Source organism: Bufo gargarizans, chromosome 7, assembly GCF_014858855.1.
Source record: "Bufo gargarizans isolate SCDJY-AF-19 chromosome 7, ASM1485885v1, whole genome shotgun sequence".
NCBI lineage: Eukaryota > Metazoa > Chordata > Amphibia > Anura > Bufonidae > Bufo > Bufo gargarizans.
In genome coordinates, this window is record NC_058086.1 from 155,067,813 (window position 1) to 155,086,892 (window position 19,080).

The 19,080-nt window shown below is 42.6% G+C and overlaps 1 protein-coding gene across 1 annotated transcript in view; it reads left to right on the plus strand.

Moving 5' to 3' along the window:
* Nucleotides 1–15,302, plus strand: part of LMO4 (LIM domain only 4) — a 35,386-nt gene extending 20,084 nt beyond the window's left edge. The window contains exons 3-5 of the mRNA XM_044301948.1: nt 3,303–3,399; nt 3,644–3,799; nt 14,533–15,302. Of these exons, the coding sequence (XP_044157883.1) occupies nt 3,303–3,399; nt 3,644–3,799; nt 14,533–14,541 (262 nt within the window). The 3' untranslated portion in view covers nt 14,542–15,302. The remainder of the gene's footprint in view (nt 1–3,302; nt 3,400–3,643; nt 3,800–14,532) is intronic.
* Nucleotides 15,303–19,080: the final 3,778 nt, after the last annotated feature.

Sequence of the window (19,080 nt, forward strand, 5' to 3'; positions counted from 1 at the left end):
TGTCCGTTTTTCTTTTATATCAAGACGGGGTAAGCTGCTACATCCCTGGACCTAGCACCCATTTTGTTCTTTCCGGTGCCGCCATTATTTTCATATACATATATATAATAATTTAAAAAAATTAAGACCTCTGTAAGAAACGCCAATCTTAATATATTCCCCCATGGAATATTCCTTTTTGTACGTTTTCTAAAGTGTTGTATGCTTTCAGTCCGTGGAAAGACGACAGGCTGAGTAAGTGACAGTCTGCAATCACGAGAAAGGGGGTAATATATAGACTTCAGAGTGAGAGGAAAATTCTGTGTTCCATCAGGTGCACGTAAGGTCATGGAAATTTTAGACATTTTATGTGTGGTTTGTGGAGATCAGAGGCGTAATTTGAAGCCTTTGGTCCTATATTTAAATCTGCACCTAACCACTAGTTGCTATATACAATATATATGATGTCATGTTGTATAGGCCCTAAATATATAGACAATAATCATTTATTCAGCACAGTGCATAATTATATCAATCGCTTGTTATGGCATTGACTCTCTAATTAACGTCATAATTCTAGTTCTCAAAGCCAGAACATCTTTATAGTTTCAGAGACTCTCAACCAGTTTGAGCCCATGGGACAGGTTTCTGGAATTTGAGAGGTTTAGTTTTTGTTGCCCATAGCAACCAATCATGGAACAACTTTCATTTTTCAAGAGCACCATAAGAGAGGAAAAAATGTAAGCCCGCCCCTGGAAACGTCTCAAAGACTATATTAAGCTCCACCCATTTTAGGCCCTGGACTGCCAGAATTTGCATGCACTGTCTATTAAAATAAAAGGAGTTTTCTGAGATTCTCATACTTATGACCTATCCAGAGGAGATTGGTGGGGGTCCGACACTAGTGTATCTGTCAACATGTATGGGCTTCGCGGAGGAGAAATTTGTTAAGTTTGAAGTCTTGCGAGACTTTGGTGAAAAACTTAGGCATTTGATTGTACAACTTAAAAAACGTTTTAAAACTGCAATCCGAAGTCAGCTTTGGTACCGCAAAGCATTCAAACAAAGTTTTGAACGAAGCGACTTTGAATCTATGATTCTACGCGCCCTTCACTCAACCCTCCAATCAGCTGTTTGAGAACGCGGGGGCACCCACAGTAGCACCACGGCCTTCTCTCACATGGCCTAGGGGCAGCTCAGCAGATGTACAATGTAGGGCGCTGTGCTTGGTGAGCAGGGAGAAGGCCTCAGCGCCCACAAGAGCACAAGAGCGCCGGTGCCTTTTCAAACCGCATCGGACCTCTTCCAATTAGCTAGGTCATCAGTATTTAAAGGGGCATCCAAACCATAAAACATGGCCCATATATAGATTATACTTGCCCCGCTCCCCGACACCTTTGACGCTCCTGATCCCCGCATGGCAGCTGCTGCATCTTCCCGTCATGCAGATCAAAACCTCCGGCAACGGGAGGAGCAGCCAGTAACAGACGGGGATGAGCCTCCCTAGCTTCGTGGGGATCAGGAGCAAGCCAGTTGCTGGGGAGTGGGCTAAGTATAATCTATATGAGGGACCCGGGCATTGGGGAGCATGTTTTATAGTTTGGGTAATCCCTTTAACTCTCGGAAAACCCTTTTAAGGACAAATGACAAATTAAAGGGGTTGTGCACCTTTTGGTTGGGTATTCCCCCCTCTTGGGCAAACCTGCTACCTGGCCTTGGCTGTTCCACTGCCCTCCCAGAATGTAAACCTCTTCAATGGCCGCAGTGGCGACCTGATCCATTTGCGCCATGTGACCATTTGACATGACACAAGGGGGAGTAGGTCACTGCTGCGGCCAGTGATTGGCTGCAGAGGTGTCAAAACGGAAGCTTACATCCCGGGAGCGGAACAGCCAAAGCCAGGGAGAAATGGAGCCAGGAGCCCAAAGTTGCACAACATGTTAAAATCACACTCCCCTTTTCAGACCCGTTGCTATGGGCAACTTTTCCACTTTTGCGCATTTTATATATATATATATTTATTTTTTTTTCCCACAAGGCCCATTGTATAGTCTTATTAGGCAGGAGAGAATGGAACACCATTGTCCTTTCATAGTCGTGCCTTCAGCGCTCTAATCCACTCGAAATAATAGGCAAGCCAATCTGAAGATTCAATTTAGGATCCGCATAAGCTTTCCCTTTAAATAAAGAGGGGAAGAAGAAAAAAATCGTTCAGTAATTAACATCTGTCCATTTAGAAAAGACTTATCCTTGGGTTCTAAATATTATGAGCCAGCCACTAGTGCCTCCTGAAAGGCGAAATGTCAAACGAAATTAACTTTTCGCTCTCGTGACGGAGGTAGAATGCAATCTTCATTAACTAGCGTGTGCACTGTTTTGGTGAGTGCTTAAATGCATTAAGAAATTATGTATATCAAATTTTTTTTTTTTCTTCCACATCCCCCCTTTTCTACACTCTTCTCCACCCCCCCCATGGCAGATGTTGTGGTCTCATTTGATTGCATAGGAAAACTGCAGTGATACAACAAACACCCAGAGAGATATGATGACAAATGGGTCCAGATCCCGGTAAATTACTTTCAGCTCAAATCGAAATTTCATTCAGTTTGTTGCTAGCAGAGATGAAGTAATCTAAATTGTGGACTCAGGAGCAGATAGAGGGAAGTCGGAGCAAGCATTTCATTATCAAGAGAGAGAGAGAGAAGGTTAGAATGAAAGAGATGAGCGGAGGCAAATCTAAAGTGTTGACACTATGATTGAAAAGGTTAACCCATACACATTATATATCAACCTGGATAGCAGTGACTTCCTAATGGAAACTCTGCTCTGATGGCGGTTTGCTAGAGTTTCAATACACAGAGCATGATGTCTTCTTAGATATACAATCAAATCCCCTTAACCCCTTTGATGACTCATATCTCTTGATATGATTAAACCACAAAAAAAAGGAGTTCTTCAAATAATTTCAAGGACACAATGCATTTAAACTCCAGTCATGAATTGTATCTAGAATATTTTTATTTATTTTTTATGATGAGCCTGGAAATCTGATAAAATGCGCGTAGAACAGAATTGTTTTGTGTTTGCTCGAGGTATAAGCCACTGTTTTTCTGATTAAATCCCCCGGCTCCTTACGAATCCCAAAGGAAGGTTGTATTTTTCTGCTGATTCCAAAAAATACTACCCCCCCCCTTCCCATGTTCTCCAGGACCATATCTTCAGAGATGGCTGTATCTTGTGGAGCATTTTGGAGATACGATGTGTCGTTGCTAGAGTCTATCCTCATTTTTGTCCCCTTTTTTTTTTTTTGTCTTGTTTTTTAGGTTATTTGGAAACAGCGGTGCTTGCAGCGCTTGTGGGCAGTCAATTCCAGCCAGCGAACTGGTCATGAGGGCACAAGGAAACGTCTATCATCTTAAGGTACTTCTGCCATGGACAATGCTGTCTAGGTAGTTTCAGGCTTTTGAATGCTTGCCTTTTTTTTAAAATCTGGAATGTGGAGTAGTGTCTGGCATCAACGGAGTTAACATGAATCCCCATTTAATTTTACAAAGTCACTTGATTGGAGCTGTGATCTGTAGTATTATTTTATCAACCTTTTTTTTTTTTTTTTTTTTCTCTTTGATTAATTTGTTTCTATTGCCTTCTCTCTTCTGCCGCGCAGTGTTTTACGTGCTCAACCTGTCGGAATCGCCTTGTCCCGGGGGACCGGTTTCACTACATCAATGGCAGTTTATTCTGCGAACATGATAGACCTACAGCTCTTATCAATGGTCATTTGAATTCACTTCAGAGCAATCCACTACTGCCAGACCAGAAGGTGAATACTTCACTCTTTTCTAACGAGCTTTTTTTTCCAGGGGGCTAATTGCTACAATTATCTCTTCTGTACTCATTTGCATTTTTTAAGTGTATAGAGGTGTCAGATACGGAGCAGTTATTTCTTTTATAGCTTTTTTATTTTTTACTTTTTTTTTTCCTGCGAGGGGAGCATTTGTACATGGCTACATATTTCATATATTTTTGCACATATACAGTTAAATACTCTAATTTGACATTAACACTTTATAAAATGTGTAGGACCGTATCAGATGGGCATGAAAATATTTTAATAATATTCGAATAGGAATTTTGTTGGCCTAAATGATCATTGGGCAGCATTCGGGACTCCTGTACCTGGCCGGCAACGGTAGATGACCTCTTGAATTCAGTTATATGTCATCAGGACGATGATGGAGTTGAATGCTGCAGCGGGGAATTGGAGCCAATGGTTCCATATCTTAGAGACTACTGGAGAGGGACAGAACATGCAGCTAATGATGGCCACCACACAGGGACAGCTTCTGGGGCAGTGGTATTTAGTTCTGCTGGGACAGAATTTTGTGCTGCACTATGGTATTGCTGACCCGCCTACTAGTGTCAGCCCCATCTACTTGTGTTGGCACTGCCTACTTGTCTTGCCATGCCTTCTATCAATTTATACCCGCCTACAACATGGGGGCCACTTTTATTTTATTTTTTTTTATTTATTTTTTTCTCCAAGGACCATTTTAAGTTCCCAGTCAACACCTGCCATCCTGTCAGCTGTTGCTTGAAATTTTCAGCTTGTTATTTCTGTACACCTTAACGGGGTTGGCTCATATTAGACATTGATGGCATATCGCCAGGATATGCCATCAATGTCAGGTAGGTGCGGGCCTCCATTTATGGGACCTGCTCCTATCTCCAGAATGGGGCCACTGAAGTAAACTGAGAGCAGCCACTCTTGTAAGGCCACCCTTGGGAGTTCTGAAAAGCAGCAGTCTCATAGCAGCAAATGGAGTGGTGGCCACACTTGCGCAGTGCGTTCTATATTCACTGCTACGGGACTTCAAAAAATATCCGATGAATGCCTTTGGGGGCCCCATTCTGGAGATAGGTCTGGGTTCCACTTCTAGGACCCGCTCCTATCTGACTTTGATGGCATATCCTAGCGATATGTCATGAATGTCCTAGATGGGGAAGCTCCTTTAGGCGCTCTTGTCATTTGTGGACGGCAGAGATTCAGTGCTTACAGGGTCATGGTTCTCCATCGCTGGATTGCAGGGTAACCACAAGGATGAAATATTTTGCACGATCTGCAAAGTTAAAGCCTAGGAGTATGAGATACTGCACCCCTGGGAGTTGACATAAAGTATAATAGTGTAGCGGAGTGAGTATGTCATACAACAATGGCTGAACATGCAGGTCAACTGCTCAGACCTTCGCAGATGGTCCTGGTAATTAATATATTAAAATCAATTGGAACTTGCATGCTGAGGCCCCCAAGTGACAAGTGAAATCAGCCTTTGATTAGTCCAATAAGAATAAGACAAGCGAGAGGGGATCTCAATGTGATGTAGCTGGTGATGGAGCCTACCTGATCGGTAAGGGGGCCACCTTGGCAGCTCTTACAGTGGTTGCCACCCAGCTCTTCTGGCCATCTGAATGGTAAATCTGCAGCCGTCTGGGGAGCAGAAGACGTATCGCTGCATAACTAGGTAGATAAGGTGGGCGATGACCCCACAGAGTTTTAATGGTGGCCATATTTTGCAAAATCCTTTTTAGAAACAGATGTAACTAAGAAACTGCTGAATAGAGTAGGAAGCATTTACACTAGAGTACAACACAAGGACTTTTATTCACTGGGGATTTTTAATTATAATTCCAGCAGAAATAATTAATGAGCTTTTTTTTCTTTTTTTTTAAATGTCTGTTTACTGTTAATTAAAGCCCAGGAAAAATAAGCTGTGACCTTAGAGGGTCTGTCACCAGACAGGCTGCTTTCTATAGTGTGTGTGTGTGTACTTGCAGATGCACACATTGTTCTGTGTTGTTGGTTTTAATCCCCCCCCCCCACATTAAAGGTTTTTTTCTGGGAGTAGAATATTGATGAGGTATCCTCAGGATAAATCATCGATTGGAGGGCGTCTGACTCCCAGCCTCCTCGCAGCATACCAAGCACAGCGCCGTACATTGTATAGTGGCTGTGCTCGGTATTGCAGCTTATTCACTCGAATGGGACTGAGCTGCTCATAAGCTTGACGTCACTGGCCTAGGATGTGTTGCTCACTGGAGCACCGCAGCCTTTTCAAACAGCTGATTGGCGGGGATGCTGGGGGTCGGACCCCCACCGTTCAGATAGAGATGACCTATCCCGAGGATGGGTTATCAATATTCAAAGATGACCATAACACAGAACAATGTGTACACTGTATAAAGGAGCCCGTCCGGTAACAGACCCTTGAAACTTGCTAGTGGCAGTCCCGTCATCAGGATGTATAATCTTACATATGACATCTTCCTTGTAATAATTGGGAGCCCTAGCACTACATTTTAAGGAATTCTAAATCTAGTGCCTTCCATTACTTCTAGTATCCTGTGTAACCTGTTCCTAATGGGAAGTGAGCGCTCCTCTTCTCGGCATCAGCCGCAGAGCAGTAAATGTCATCTCCAGCCTTCCCGTCTAGTGGAATAACTATTTTGTCAACATTTAACTTGTCATTTCACTTCCTTTTTTCTCTATTTGATCCGGCATAATTAACTAGAGCAATTATATTTATCTGCTTAAGACAACAAATAGATAATTACCAGTTGGAGTACATCATAGATCCGGAGCCACATGACTGTTATACATGTGGTCTATAAAATACAGGGAACCGATGACAGTATTGTGTGTGTGGTGTATATATGCTATATATGTATACCTGCTATAGGAAATATACATAACTCCATATTGATGTACAGTTCACTTGAAGTCAATGGGAAAAAATATTGTTCCTAAAATGAATCTAGAACATAATAGTTAATGTAGGATTTGTTTCAATTCCATATGAATCTGGCCAAAAAAGCCATTTTTATTCAGATGCTGTATTATGGTTCTTGGCTCTGTCACGTGGCACTGTATGGAAACATCCAAATGGTGGCACCCAGACCGGCCCCCCGTTTCATACTATGGAGGGACTCCATATTCCAGTGAACTGGCTGCTGGGTGTATCAGTGCTTTCCATCCAAGGGGTTTTCCAGGATTATGATGGCTATTACCAGATAAGCTCATGAAGTTGCCTACCCCATGCACATCTTCTCCATGCTTTTTTTACAATTTGGACCCTCCTGGCCCGTTTTCACAATGTAAGCAAATCGCCCTGGTCTGTTTCCATCCTGTCTGTAGCACTTCCTGTTCCTGCATCCAACCAAACCCATGATGCACTTCTCCCTTCTCTGCACCACCCCTAACAACATCCAGCTAGTTAATAACTCCTCCCACGCAGCTAGTAACATGGACACTCCCCTATCACTGCTCTGCCTATGGATATAACCTCACAGGAAATTAGAGATAGCTGCATGGACATGGTCATGTGACCACAGCCCAGAATGGGAGAGCAACAAATGCCCAGCAGATCATATTTAAAAAAGAAATAAAAAAAAACACCCCGAGTGGCATAAAAATACCACCCAAATCATACGTCACAGATCCCACCCTTCCATTTCACTGCTCCCTGGGTCCCTGCTGGTCTGAGTGGGAACGGGAAGGCCAGGCGGAATCCAAGGTATGGAAGCTGCAGGAGATCAGTAAAGATCTCCTGCAGAGAATTTATTTATTTTTTGTCTTCCATTAAAAAGTTTTTCTGGGATTTTGATATTAATAGCCTATCCTCAGGATAGGTCATCAGTATGAGGTTGGCGGGGGTCCGACTCCCAGCACCAGCGCTGATCAGTTGTTTGAGGAAGCTGCTGCACCCAAGGGAGCTCTGGTGAGCGCTGCGACCACCTCACAGCTTACTAAGCACAGTGCCGTCCGTCGTATAGTGGCTGTGCATGGTATTGCAGCTCATCCGCTTCCACTTGAATGAGACTGAGCAGCACCTAGGTCATGGACAGGACATAACATGGCCTCTAGGAGCTCTGCATAGGAAGGAAAAGTTTCTGCTCCGGCGCAAAAATACTGTCAGTCTTAAGGGATCTTCTTTATTTTCAAATCCGCGCGTAAACATAAAACAACGCGTTTCTGGGAATCTGAGGTCCCCTGTATCAGGTTACAAGATTAACCGTGCAGCCTGATGAAGGGGACCTCAGATTTCCCGAAATGCGTTGTTTTATGTTCATGCGTTGATTTGAAATTGAAGATCCCTTGAGACTTCACTAACTGCCTATGCCAGAACAGAAACTTTTCCTTCCTATGCATCTCTTTGTGGGATTTGGCATCTCCTCTTAAAGATACTACTTCTGCAGCTGCATGGCGAATGAAGGTTGTTTTTTTTTAACCACAAAAGTCTACAATAGGGTTGTGCTTATTTCTAGCACAGCTCCATCCTCATCTCTATTGATCTCACACACACACACACACACTGTATAGAACATACACCTATTGTGCGTTCCCTGCCCCCCCCTCTTTTTCCCCCCTCTGTTTTGAGCAAAATTGAGATACGCCTGCACCTTGAGTTTAGGAGCTCTGCGGCCTTATCATACAGCTGATCGGCAGGGGTGCCAGACCCCCACTAATCTGATATTGATGACCTTTCCTAAGGATAGGCCATCAATAACAAAATCTTGGACACCCCCTGTAACATTGTATCTCTGGCGTTTGTAGGGACAAAAAAAAAAACTAAAAAAACAGTAGCACAAACTCGCTCGCCTACGAGTGAAAAAATAAGATTTTCCCATTGCCATGCATTTTCCCCTCCATCAGTTGAAATGAATGTATCCCTATAATGAATGTATGGAGACGGGAGGTTTAGATCAGCAGTCGCGCAATATCTCTGAGAACGAGACTGTTTTAAGATCCAGCTTCATTTTCCTAATAAGTCTCCTTGCTATTCTAGTGAGTGCATTTTGATAACTGCTGTGTCTAATTTGTACCAATTACTGTCAGTCCTCACCAAGTCGGCTCATTCCGCACTGGTTCAGGGGAAAAGGAGGAATGCACGACTCCTGCACATAATTGTATTCACATCATATTTCATACTGATTATGTATTGATGACATTGATTCATTTACTCTTTACAGCTCCACTTGCATGGGTAGTAAATCTTATTGACCACATATGAATTTTAATTTCAAATTGGTGATAGATTTTTCCATCAGCTCTGATAGCGTATTTGACTTTTTTATCATTAACCCAGGCAATCACGCTGCACTGAGTTATTGCAGTGAAACAAAAAATGCATACTTCAATTGCTGCTACTGTATGGATTTGTAATAGAAACTTCATTAATGTGCAGAGAATTAACCAAAATGCTTTTTTTCTCCGCTCTGCATAGCCGAATAAAATACCTCTGGATTTTGGAAAATATTCCCTGCGGAGGGAGCGGTATTTTAATACATATGTATCATTTACAATTATGCACCCAATATCTCAGCGCCATTTCCCAAAAGCAATTACCTCTACATAGGATTACACATATAAATACAACCTAATGGATTTATTACTCCTTTTATTTGTGCACCAAACAAGTTATTCAGGAAGTAAAATGCAGGGAAGGCATTCTTTCTGCATGTAGCGAACGCAATGACAGTATTGTGTGGGTCACGTTGGTATACGTGCACTATTCTTATTGTCTTGGTACTTGTATACCAGGAATGCTGTAATACTATGGAGTTGTCCCATAAAAAAATAAAATAAAAATTCTACATTTTTCAAACCATCACCTGGGTCCAAATACTTTTGTATTGGCAAGTAATTAAAATGTACTTATAGCCACTTCACCTAAAATCTGTGTAGCGCCACCTGCTGTTTGCACTATTTCTAAATTCTTTGTTCAACTCGCTGAGATGGACGCACATGCTCAGTTCCATCCTTCAGCTCCCACCTTCCGGGAATGTGCATGCCCCATGAGCTGCAGGGCTATTGCGGCAATGAATGGGGAGATCTCTGGGTCCAAGTTGGGTACAGGGTCGGTTCTAAGTTTGTTAGATAGAGACTGTCATTTAAATCTGATATCCTAGTACATTTTTTACATTACTCATGGTATAACCTTTTTAAAGGGGCTCATACTTCAATAGCGGGGGGCTGAATGTTCCCGACTCCCTCATGCTTACTTGGCTCATTCGTGATTGTGTTTTCCATGGTGGTAAGCCGATGCCTGCCAGACATTACTAGTGGCAGCTCATCCCTCCTTGGAAAGGGAGGATCAGGCATTGACGTTTATCATTTACGATCCTTCTTTCCCCCGACGGCATCTGTCGGGGGAGAGTCAAGAGGCACCCATACACATTTCAGATAGCCATCTGGTACTGCCAAAATATCAAGCAACTTATTGTATTATTGTACGTGTATTGGGGGCCTATTGACAATTTCTGATGGAGTGGAGGGAGGTGGAAGAAGGATATGTTTTTAGCTAGACCCTTTCCTAAAGGGGTTTTAGAAGATTTTGATATTGATGGCCTATCCTCGGAATGGGATAGGTCACCAATATGTGATTGGTCGGGCCTAACTCCAGGCCCCCCCCCCCCCCTTCTGATTAGCTGTTGAAGAGTCTGTGGCGCTCCAGCGAATACCGCAGGCTCTTCCTACGCCAGTGATGTCAAGTGAATGAGCCTGAGCTGCAATACCCAGCACAGCCACTATACAATGTACAGCGCTGTGCTTGGAAAGCTGTGAGGAGGCTGCAGCCCTCACAGGAGCGCCATGTGTGGCCTCTTGAAACAGCTGATGGGTGACGGTCTGATTCCAGGCATCCTCACCAATCAGATGTTGATGACCTATCCTAAGGATAGGCTAATTGTTATTAAATGGGGCAGGCAAATATTCACTAAAACAGACATGTCAGTAGAGGTGACAGGTCCTCCTTAAAAAAAAAATAATAATAATTGTGTTTACCCCTATTTTCAACACTGTTAACCAGGTCTAAAGTAACGATGACGTTCTTCATGATTATTTTGGAATCGAGACTGTTTATACGCTGGTCAGCACAAAAGCTTTGATTGCATGTTGTAATTAAGAGTTTTAGAGCTTAAAAAGAGGATCAAAGCTACTTCCTGTTATGTGCCAGATTTTTTTTTTTACGTGCCGTTTTTTTTGCTGTCCGCAAATTGCAGATCCGCAAAACACGGAACCCGCCCGTGTGCCTTCCGCAATTTGCGGAACAGGCGACCCATTGTAGAAATGCCTATTCTTGTCCGCAAAACAGACAAGAATAGGACATATCATTATATTTTTTTTTTAGCGGGGCTACGTAACGGAGGTTTCTAAACCTTCAATGGTTTCTCCACTGTTTAGTATTTGCTGCATCATCTTTTGAGCTAGCCATACATAATTGGAAGTTCTAGTGCAACCATATGACTATGAGCCAAAAGTCCAATCTGTTGAGCACTTTTGATGGTTATCTCAATATTTCAATGTGTCCTTAGACATTAGATGTCTGCAATGGCACTGATTTTGGTGGGAATTGACTCTCATCTAATATATATATATATATATAAGGGGCCTCTAGTGAGAAAGAGAGTACTTTGAAGGTTTGGGAGGAAAAGACATATCAGTCCTGTTGGATATCATAGGAGTTTGGCCACGACCAGAGAGAAGGCATGGAAGTGGCCTTTTCTCCTTGCCCAGTTGAGCCAAAGTGAGTTCAGCCAACAGCTTTCCTAAGATATATGGCCACCCGTACAACTGTGTCATAAAAGATCAGACCACCACTATTCCAGCAATGTGAAACTGAAAGTGTCTCACCTGCTGTAGTAGTCAGTAAGACGTGTCTCTGCTTATATTCTAGATCAACAGGTGTCTTGCATTCAAGTCCTTTATCTTCTGAATTTTAACTACAGTACTGAGTGTCGACCAACTATCAGTCTAAATGTGGCCATACACATTAGTCTAAAGTTGATCAAACCAGACGATTTCAACCAAAATGAACATTCATTAGTTGAATTTTAGCAACAAAATCATCTTAGCCGACTGGTGACAGAACATTATCGTTTTAAAATAAGGGTACTTTCACATTAGTGGCAGGGGACTCCGGCAGGCTGTTCCGGCGGCTGAACAGCCTGTCGGATCCGTCCTGCCGCTAGTTCACGGACTGCCGCTCTGTCCCCATTGACTATAATAGGTGCGGAGTTGCGGCGGCACGGCGAGAGGCAGCCGGACTAGTCCGGCTGCCTCTGCCGCCGCCAGAACTCCGCCCCTGACCCCATTATAGTCAATAGGGATGAAGCGGCAGTCCGGGGGCACACGTGAACTAGCGGCAGGACGGATTTGACAGGATTGTTCAGCCTGCCGGAGTCCCCTGCCACTAATGTGAAACTAGAGTAAGTCAACCATTTTAAATATTTTTGTTCAATAGTCAGCTGAAGATCTTTTATTCAAGGAAAGATTATTTGTGAATGAGAAGATCTTTCTTTGAAAGAACATTCCCAAAAAGACCTTTCGTTCTTCTCCCGGTTTCGTTGAGCCTGTATGAGCAGTTTGAACAAGTGTAATGACCCAGTATGCCCTATAACGATTGTTCACCAGATGTTTGGTCAACTATCAACCAACCTCTGTCTTGGCCACCTTAAGCTGTCACCTCAAAGGAGTGCGAGTTCTCAGAACATGTCTTCCTAGTTTGTTTCTAAAACTTTGAAAGTCAAATTCTAAACACATTTATGTCTGAAAAGCAAACTTCTCTATAAAGTGGAATTGAGAAACCAAAGCACCTATATAAAAGGTCATATAAATACCAGCTTATTTAATCATGCAGCTTAATGTCAAAATGTACGAGCAGTATTAGAAATTCTAATTTAATATCACTGAAAATTAAAAATGGCAGATTTTTGTTGTTTTCTGTTCGCCGGTCTACACACTTGAAAAAATATTACAAAAAGTCACCATCGCTTGGTTTACTTTGAAGCTTCTATAGAGGTCCTGACGTTTCTAATTTAGTTTCCACTTTGTAATTACAGGCCTAGCTGCTGTTGCATGTAGATGTGCCCCTCAGTATTTACTTACTTTGTTAATTAAGTTCTTTGTTACGTTGTGTTTGGCAAGGGGGTGGGAGAGCATGGCAAGGCAAGCAAACTCACCTGTACAATCAATCAGCATAGAGAGTATTAGGTTATCTCTTCTGGGTTGGTTTAAAACCAAGGTCTGCTCTATTCACTTTATTGGTTATTTAAAAAAAAATCTTCTAGTTTACATATCACTCAACAATTCCCTCGTTGTTATATAATTGGAGTTGTCTGTGTCCATAGTGGAGGACATTTGATGCTCATTTATTAAATATGCTCAGTGGCTGCTCTCTAATCTCTTTGTTCTGGACAGCCAAATTACCTTTCTCACACTGAGCTTCAACTCTTGGGAATTGAACCTCTACTCCCGCACCACTTTAATTAGCTTGAAAGTATGGTTCTCCTGACGGAGGGGGTGGGGGGGATCGTGAACTTATTCAGAGACCAAGTTTTTTTTTTATTCCTAACTCTGCTTTCGTAGGTTGAGAACATTTTTTTAAAACTGATCTGAACTTTGTTGTGTCGCTTCCAGTTTTTAGCTATTTCTTTTTGAAAATGTCAGTTTTGTAGGACCAAGAGAGACTTGGTTAAATGTAAATTCTTTTCACTGGGAAAAAACATTTTTTAAACTAAATCCAAACTTTTTTCCCCCCCCCCCCTCTGGTGACGTTCTATTTAAGGAGTTAGCCGATCTCAAACATTGATGGCATGTCACCAGAATATGCCATCAATCTTACATGGGTGCGGCCGGGTCTTACCCCTGGGACACGCTCCTATTTCCAGAACGGGTCCCCCAAGTGGAGGAGTTTGCACTCGTGGCGTGCTCTCCATTCACTCCTAATGGCTATTTTTGGAAGTCCCATACTGGTGAATTAAGAGTGCACTGTGCAAGCGTGGCCACCTGTCCAGTCAGAGCTTTTAGGACTACTCTAAATGGCCGATCCAGCGATCGACTATATTTGGGACTCCCATAGCAGAGAGCGGTGTGCTCTCCTTTATTTCGGGAGGCCTGTTCTGGAAATAGGAGCGAGTCCAAGAGGTGGGACCCGCACTTGTGTCTGATGACCTATCCTAGTGATATGCCATCAATGTCTGAGATGGGAATACCCCTCTAAATTGCAGTTACTTGTTACACATTTGTAAATGATATCATTACCTGTTGATATCATTACCTCATTTTTGCTGTTGATGGTTAACATGCACAGAGCACCTTGATCATCTGTTTCCAATGTTGACCACACATGTACAATTAGCACCAGATATGCTTACAGCTGGGCATTTCAGCCAACTGGATCCACAAATTCTCATCTGGATCCATTTCAAATATTTGCTCATGGCTACCACTAAACAAGTAACTACCTGCATTTAGATCTTTGAAAGTGTTTGTTTGTGCAGCATGCTTCACTGACTGATACCATATGCAGGTTTTCTCGATGGATACACCATACATGTAGCATCTTATCTTAGTGGTCTCCATGTGCCACCATACGAAGTTGGTGCACACTTCTTTACCATGTGTATGGAAAATGCTAGATGTCAGTCATTTTTGTATCATTTTATTTTTAATTTCTTCAGACCAAACAAATAAAATGTTTGTTTTTCTTTCTTTTTTAGGTTTGTTAAAAGGTCAGAATAAAACAGAATGCGTGCCTTCATCTCAAGTTCTGTTCATCGCAGATGGATCCCATATGTCTCCAGTAGACAAGTCACCTTTGTAGCTAGCATCAGTGCCAGCTTCATGCCATTGCACCTTTTTTTTCCCTCTTCTTGGTTTCCCTTCCCACATTTATTGGTGTATGAAAATGACTGAAGACACATATTAAGGATTCCATGAACCTGGGCTAATGGGGAGACTCTTAGAAAAATTCAAATGAGCAGTTCACCGGAGGACTTCTTGGCGAGGGTGAAAATGACTGATGAAATCTATTACGAGATGCATTCAGAAACTACTTACTACCCTCATTACTGATTTCGCAGGGCACTGGCCAGAGTTTGCACCCTTTCCCTTGACAACTCTACTCACTCTTTGTCTATTTTACATGCCGTGAGGAAGAACGTTCCAATCAAAGTGAACATAAGAAAAAGGGGAGTTGTAGCTTTTGTGGTACTTTATCACAAACACTTTTATTGTATCTCTCTGTAAAATACAATGTACGTATGCATGTATGTGTTATTTTATTTTATTTTTTATTTTTCAATATTTTTGTTTGTCCTATTGTTGCTGCTTCCCATGGCGAAAGGGAAGGGGCGGGGAAAGAATCTGCTATTGTGTAGAAATTTTCACCTACTTGCTGATTGAAGAAAAACTTTTATTTGTGATATTTTCAGAGACTTGCTCTAGTATGGTGTATTTAAGTAATAAAAGATTAAAATGCTATAGTTAATTTGAGTTTTACATTTTATATTGACCCTGCACTGACTTTTTTTTTTTTTTTTGTAGCTTTCCTCTGTACCAAGAGGTTCACCGTTGTATTTAAGTCGGTCGCCGTCTAATACATATGCCCTTTTGCCGGTCATGGCTTTGCCCTATTAGCTGCTCTATGATGAGATGACCCCTTTAATCAGCATTTGACTTGAGCTTGAAGACATTGGCCAAAAGAGTGTCCCTTTAGCGTACAGTAACTTTAAGCAATAATATGCTCCCATAGACCTCTTCAATTAACTGGTTGCATATAACCACCCAAACCTATGGTCACACAGTCCTTTTTTTTTTTTTTTTTTAAAAACAATGCTTAATGATTGAATTTATGGAACTTTCAAATATATTTTTAGTTTAAAAATGTTCTCGATTTCCAAGCATCTATTATAGATTTTGGCCCATTCAATATTGGGGAGAGAAGTTTGGGGCTGTTAGATTTCAACATGTCTAATCCTTGTGTTCTCCGAGGAGATAAACCAGAGGTGAAGGCAGTGATTTAAAACAGGTGAGGCCTCTTTCACACTGCCGTAGTGCTCCCGTGGCCGTATTGCAGGGCTGCATACGGCGGTTCCGCAATACACGGGGCACCGGCCATGTGCATTCCGCATCATGGATGTGGACCCATTCACTTGAATGGGTCCGCAAATCCAGAGGTGCGGAACGGAACCCCCTATGAAGTGCTTCCGTGGGGTTCCGTTCCGTGCTTGCGTTCCGCTAAATGATAGAACAAGTTCTATTTTTTTGCAGAACGGATGGATCGCGGAGCCCATTCAAGTGAATGGGTCCGCGATCCACATGCGGCTGCCCCACGGTCGGTGCGGTCCGCAGCACGGGCACGGCCAGCACACTCTGCAAGAGGCCTGATCGGAAGAGAATGTTTGAACGTTTGGCTGATCGCTGACACATTTACATGGTACGCTCATTCTTGATAGTTTCTCTGATCACAGGCACGCTTGGGAGAGAAGGTGGAGATGCTGGAGATCAATGTTTGGCTCATTCTACTAATCTGGATAATGGATGACTTCAAATAAAGGCGTGTTTACACCACACAATGTTACAGCCGATTGTCGGGAAGGAAGCGTTCCTTCCTGACAGTCGGCTGCTCGTTCAGTGAAGGAGACCACTGCATTTGCTTGCAGCGCAGTATGAGGATGAGGGATGGCTATAGCGATCCCTCCTCCCCATACAGAATCATTTTTTCTGGGTTGCAGATCGCTGTTTAGACCGCACGATCTGCTGCCCAGAAACAATTATTGGAGTGCCTACACAAATGACAGGATCACCTGATGAACAATTGTTTAGCTCTTTCATCGGGTGAATGGCGACACATTTAGATGTGCAGATTATCAGGAAGGAGCATTCACAGGAACACGCGTTTCCGATAATCTGCCCGAAAATCGGACAGTCTAAATCCACCTTAACTGGAATACCCCTTTAAGTTTTTTTGTTTTTGTTTTTCCTAACGAAGTCAGAGATTCGGGGCAGGTTTTTTTCATTTGAACTGAAGTCATGAATGTTTACAGTCTGTAATGGTGAGCAGAGATCTTGGAAGTGATTAGGACTGGGTTATTAGAAAGTTGGATAACTTTTCATTATGCTTTTATTTACTTAATCAGATTGTCCTTTTAATTAAGGCTGCATTCACATCTGCGTTGTGAACTCCCGCGGAGGAACAGACTGCCGAAGTTCCCGTTATCCAGCATAGCCACTTTTTCCCCCTTCACTATAATGGGATCTGGTGGGGATCAGGCCTCTTAAAGAGGACCTTTCACCACTCCTGACATGTCTGTTTTAATAGCTCCATGCATTCCCCATGTTATAACAATTCTGGAGAATCTATTCTTCTGTCTGTATGTTGTACTTGAAGTTATGTATGAATTGCTATTAGCCTTCAGTCAGGGTACAGAGGGGAGGTAACCAGTTGGGGGCGTGTCCCTACCCAGACTCGCTCTATCCAATCAGTGCTGCCATTTTCAGACTGTGCAGGTACAGCCCCCCAACTGGTTACCTCCCCTCTGTACCCTTACTGCAGACTGCTAGCAATTCATTCATAACTTCTAGTAGAAATAATAAAGGAATGGTACAACATAGAGCCATAAGAAGAGATGCTCCAGAACTGTTATTACACGGGGAATGCAGGAATCTATGAAAACAGACATGTCAGAAGTAGTGAAAGGTACTCTCTAAATATGTATGGACTATATCCGAGTAGAGTTGCTTTGATACCAAAATTTTGATTCAGTTTCCGTACCATAAAAAAGCATTGCGATACTCGATACCATTCAATACCCTGCGAAAAAAAGAAAACTAAAAAAAAAGCCAAGTGCATTCCGCATTTTATGGGACGTCCGTCCCATAATCGAACAGTCCTATCCTATTTTTTGGGGGGACAAGGTGACAAAAAAAATTGGCGAATCGCAGTTTTTCTTTTCTTTTTTTCTTTTACGGCGTTCACCACATAGGAGAGATTTTTTTAATAGTTTGGACTTTTTGGACATGGCGATATGAAATATTTTATTGTTTATATATTTTATATGTAAAATTGGGAAAGGGTGTGATTTATACTTGATATTTTGGTGTGTTTTTTATTTATTTATTTAATAACCTTTTTCCCCCTTAGGGGCTAGAACCTGGGATCTTTTAATTCCTTGTCCTGTTCACCCCGATAGAGCTCTATTAGGGTGAATAGAACTTCACACTCTCCCTGCTGCCCTGTGTATAGTGCACACAGCAGCAGGGAGATTACCATGGAAGGCTTCAGTAGCGTCCTGGCTGCCATGGTAATTGATTGGAGCCCCAGGATTACACTGCTGGGGCTCCGAACAGAAGCTGCCACTGCCATCAATGAGAGGAGGTGAGGGTACTCTGTGGCCACTGCCACCAATGTTTTTAATACTGGGGGGGGGGGGCGCCACCAATGATAATTAACATTTAATATGCAAATGCAGGTGGCGGCAGAAACACATTGCACCCGACCTCTAACACGGCGCTGCGATCAGCGGCAGTTAACCCCTCAGGTGCGAATTGACACGGATCGCAGCGCCCTGTCAGAGGCAGGGTGCCGGCAATGTGTTTCTGCCGCCTGCATTTGTAATGTATTAAACGTTAGTTATCATTGGTGGCGCAGTGGCCACAGCCCCTCCCCTCCTCCGCCCCTCTGCGCTCTCATTGGAGGCAGCAGCACAGGGGGGAGGGAGAGACTGCTTCCTTCTTTCCCATGCTGTTGAGGGAACATGGTGCACGCTGAGAGCAGCGGGATTCATATTCTCTGATTCTGGGCTGTGCAGTAGCATAGCCTAGTATCGATTAAAAGACAAATCCTGGTATCGTATTGATACCGGGACAAAAGTATCAATTGGGTATCAAAAGTTCGATACCCGAAACAACCCTATATCAGAGGGTCTAATCTCTCTGGTCTATCATAGGCTTCGTTTACAACTTTAGACTGAGTTCACACATTTCAGATTCGTAGTGGAATCATTAATCCTATTTTTTCGAACACTGTACAGTACAACGTAAATGAATAGAGGTCTGACGAAACCCAGTCCGCAACCAAAAACATTTCTATTATTTCTGCTATGGATTTTCCCCATTGAAATGGATGAAATCTTTTATAAAATCTGGAACGCCTGTCCAAATATTATAAGGGTGGACAGGGCTTTTTTTTTTTTTTTTTTTTTTTTTTTTTTTTCTTCTTCTATAAAGTAGTGTTCACACGCTGTCACCTAGAACTAGCAGTGGTC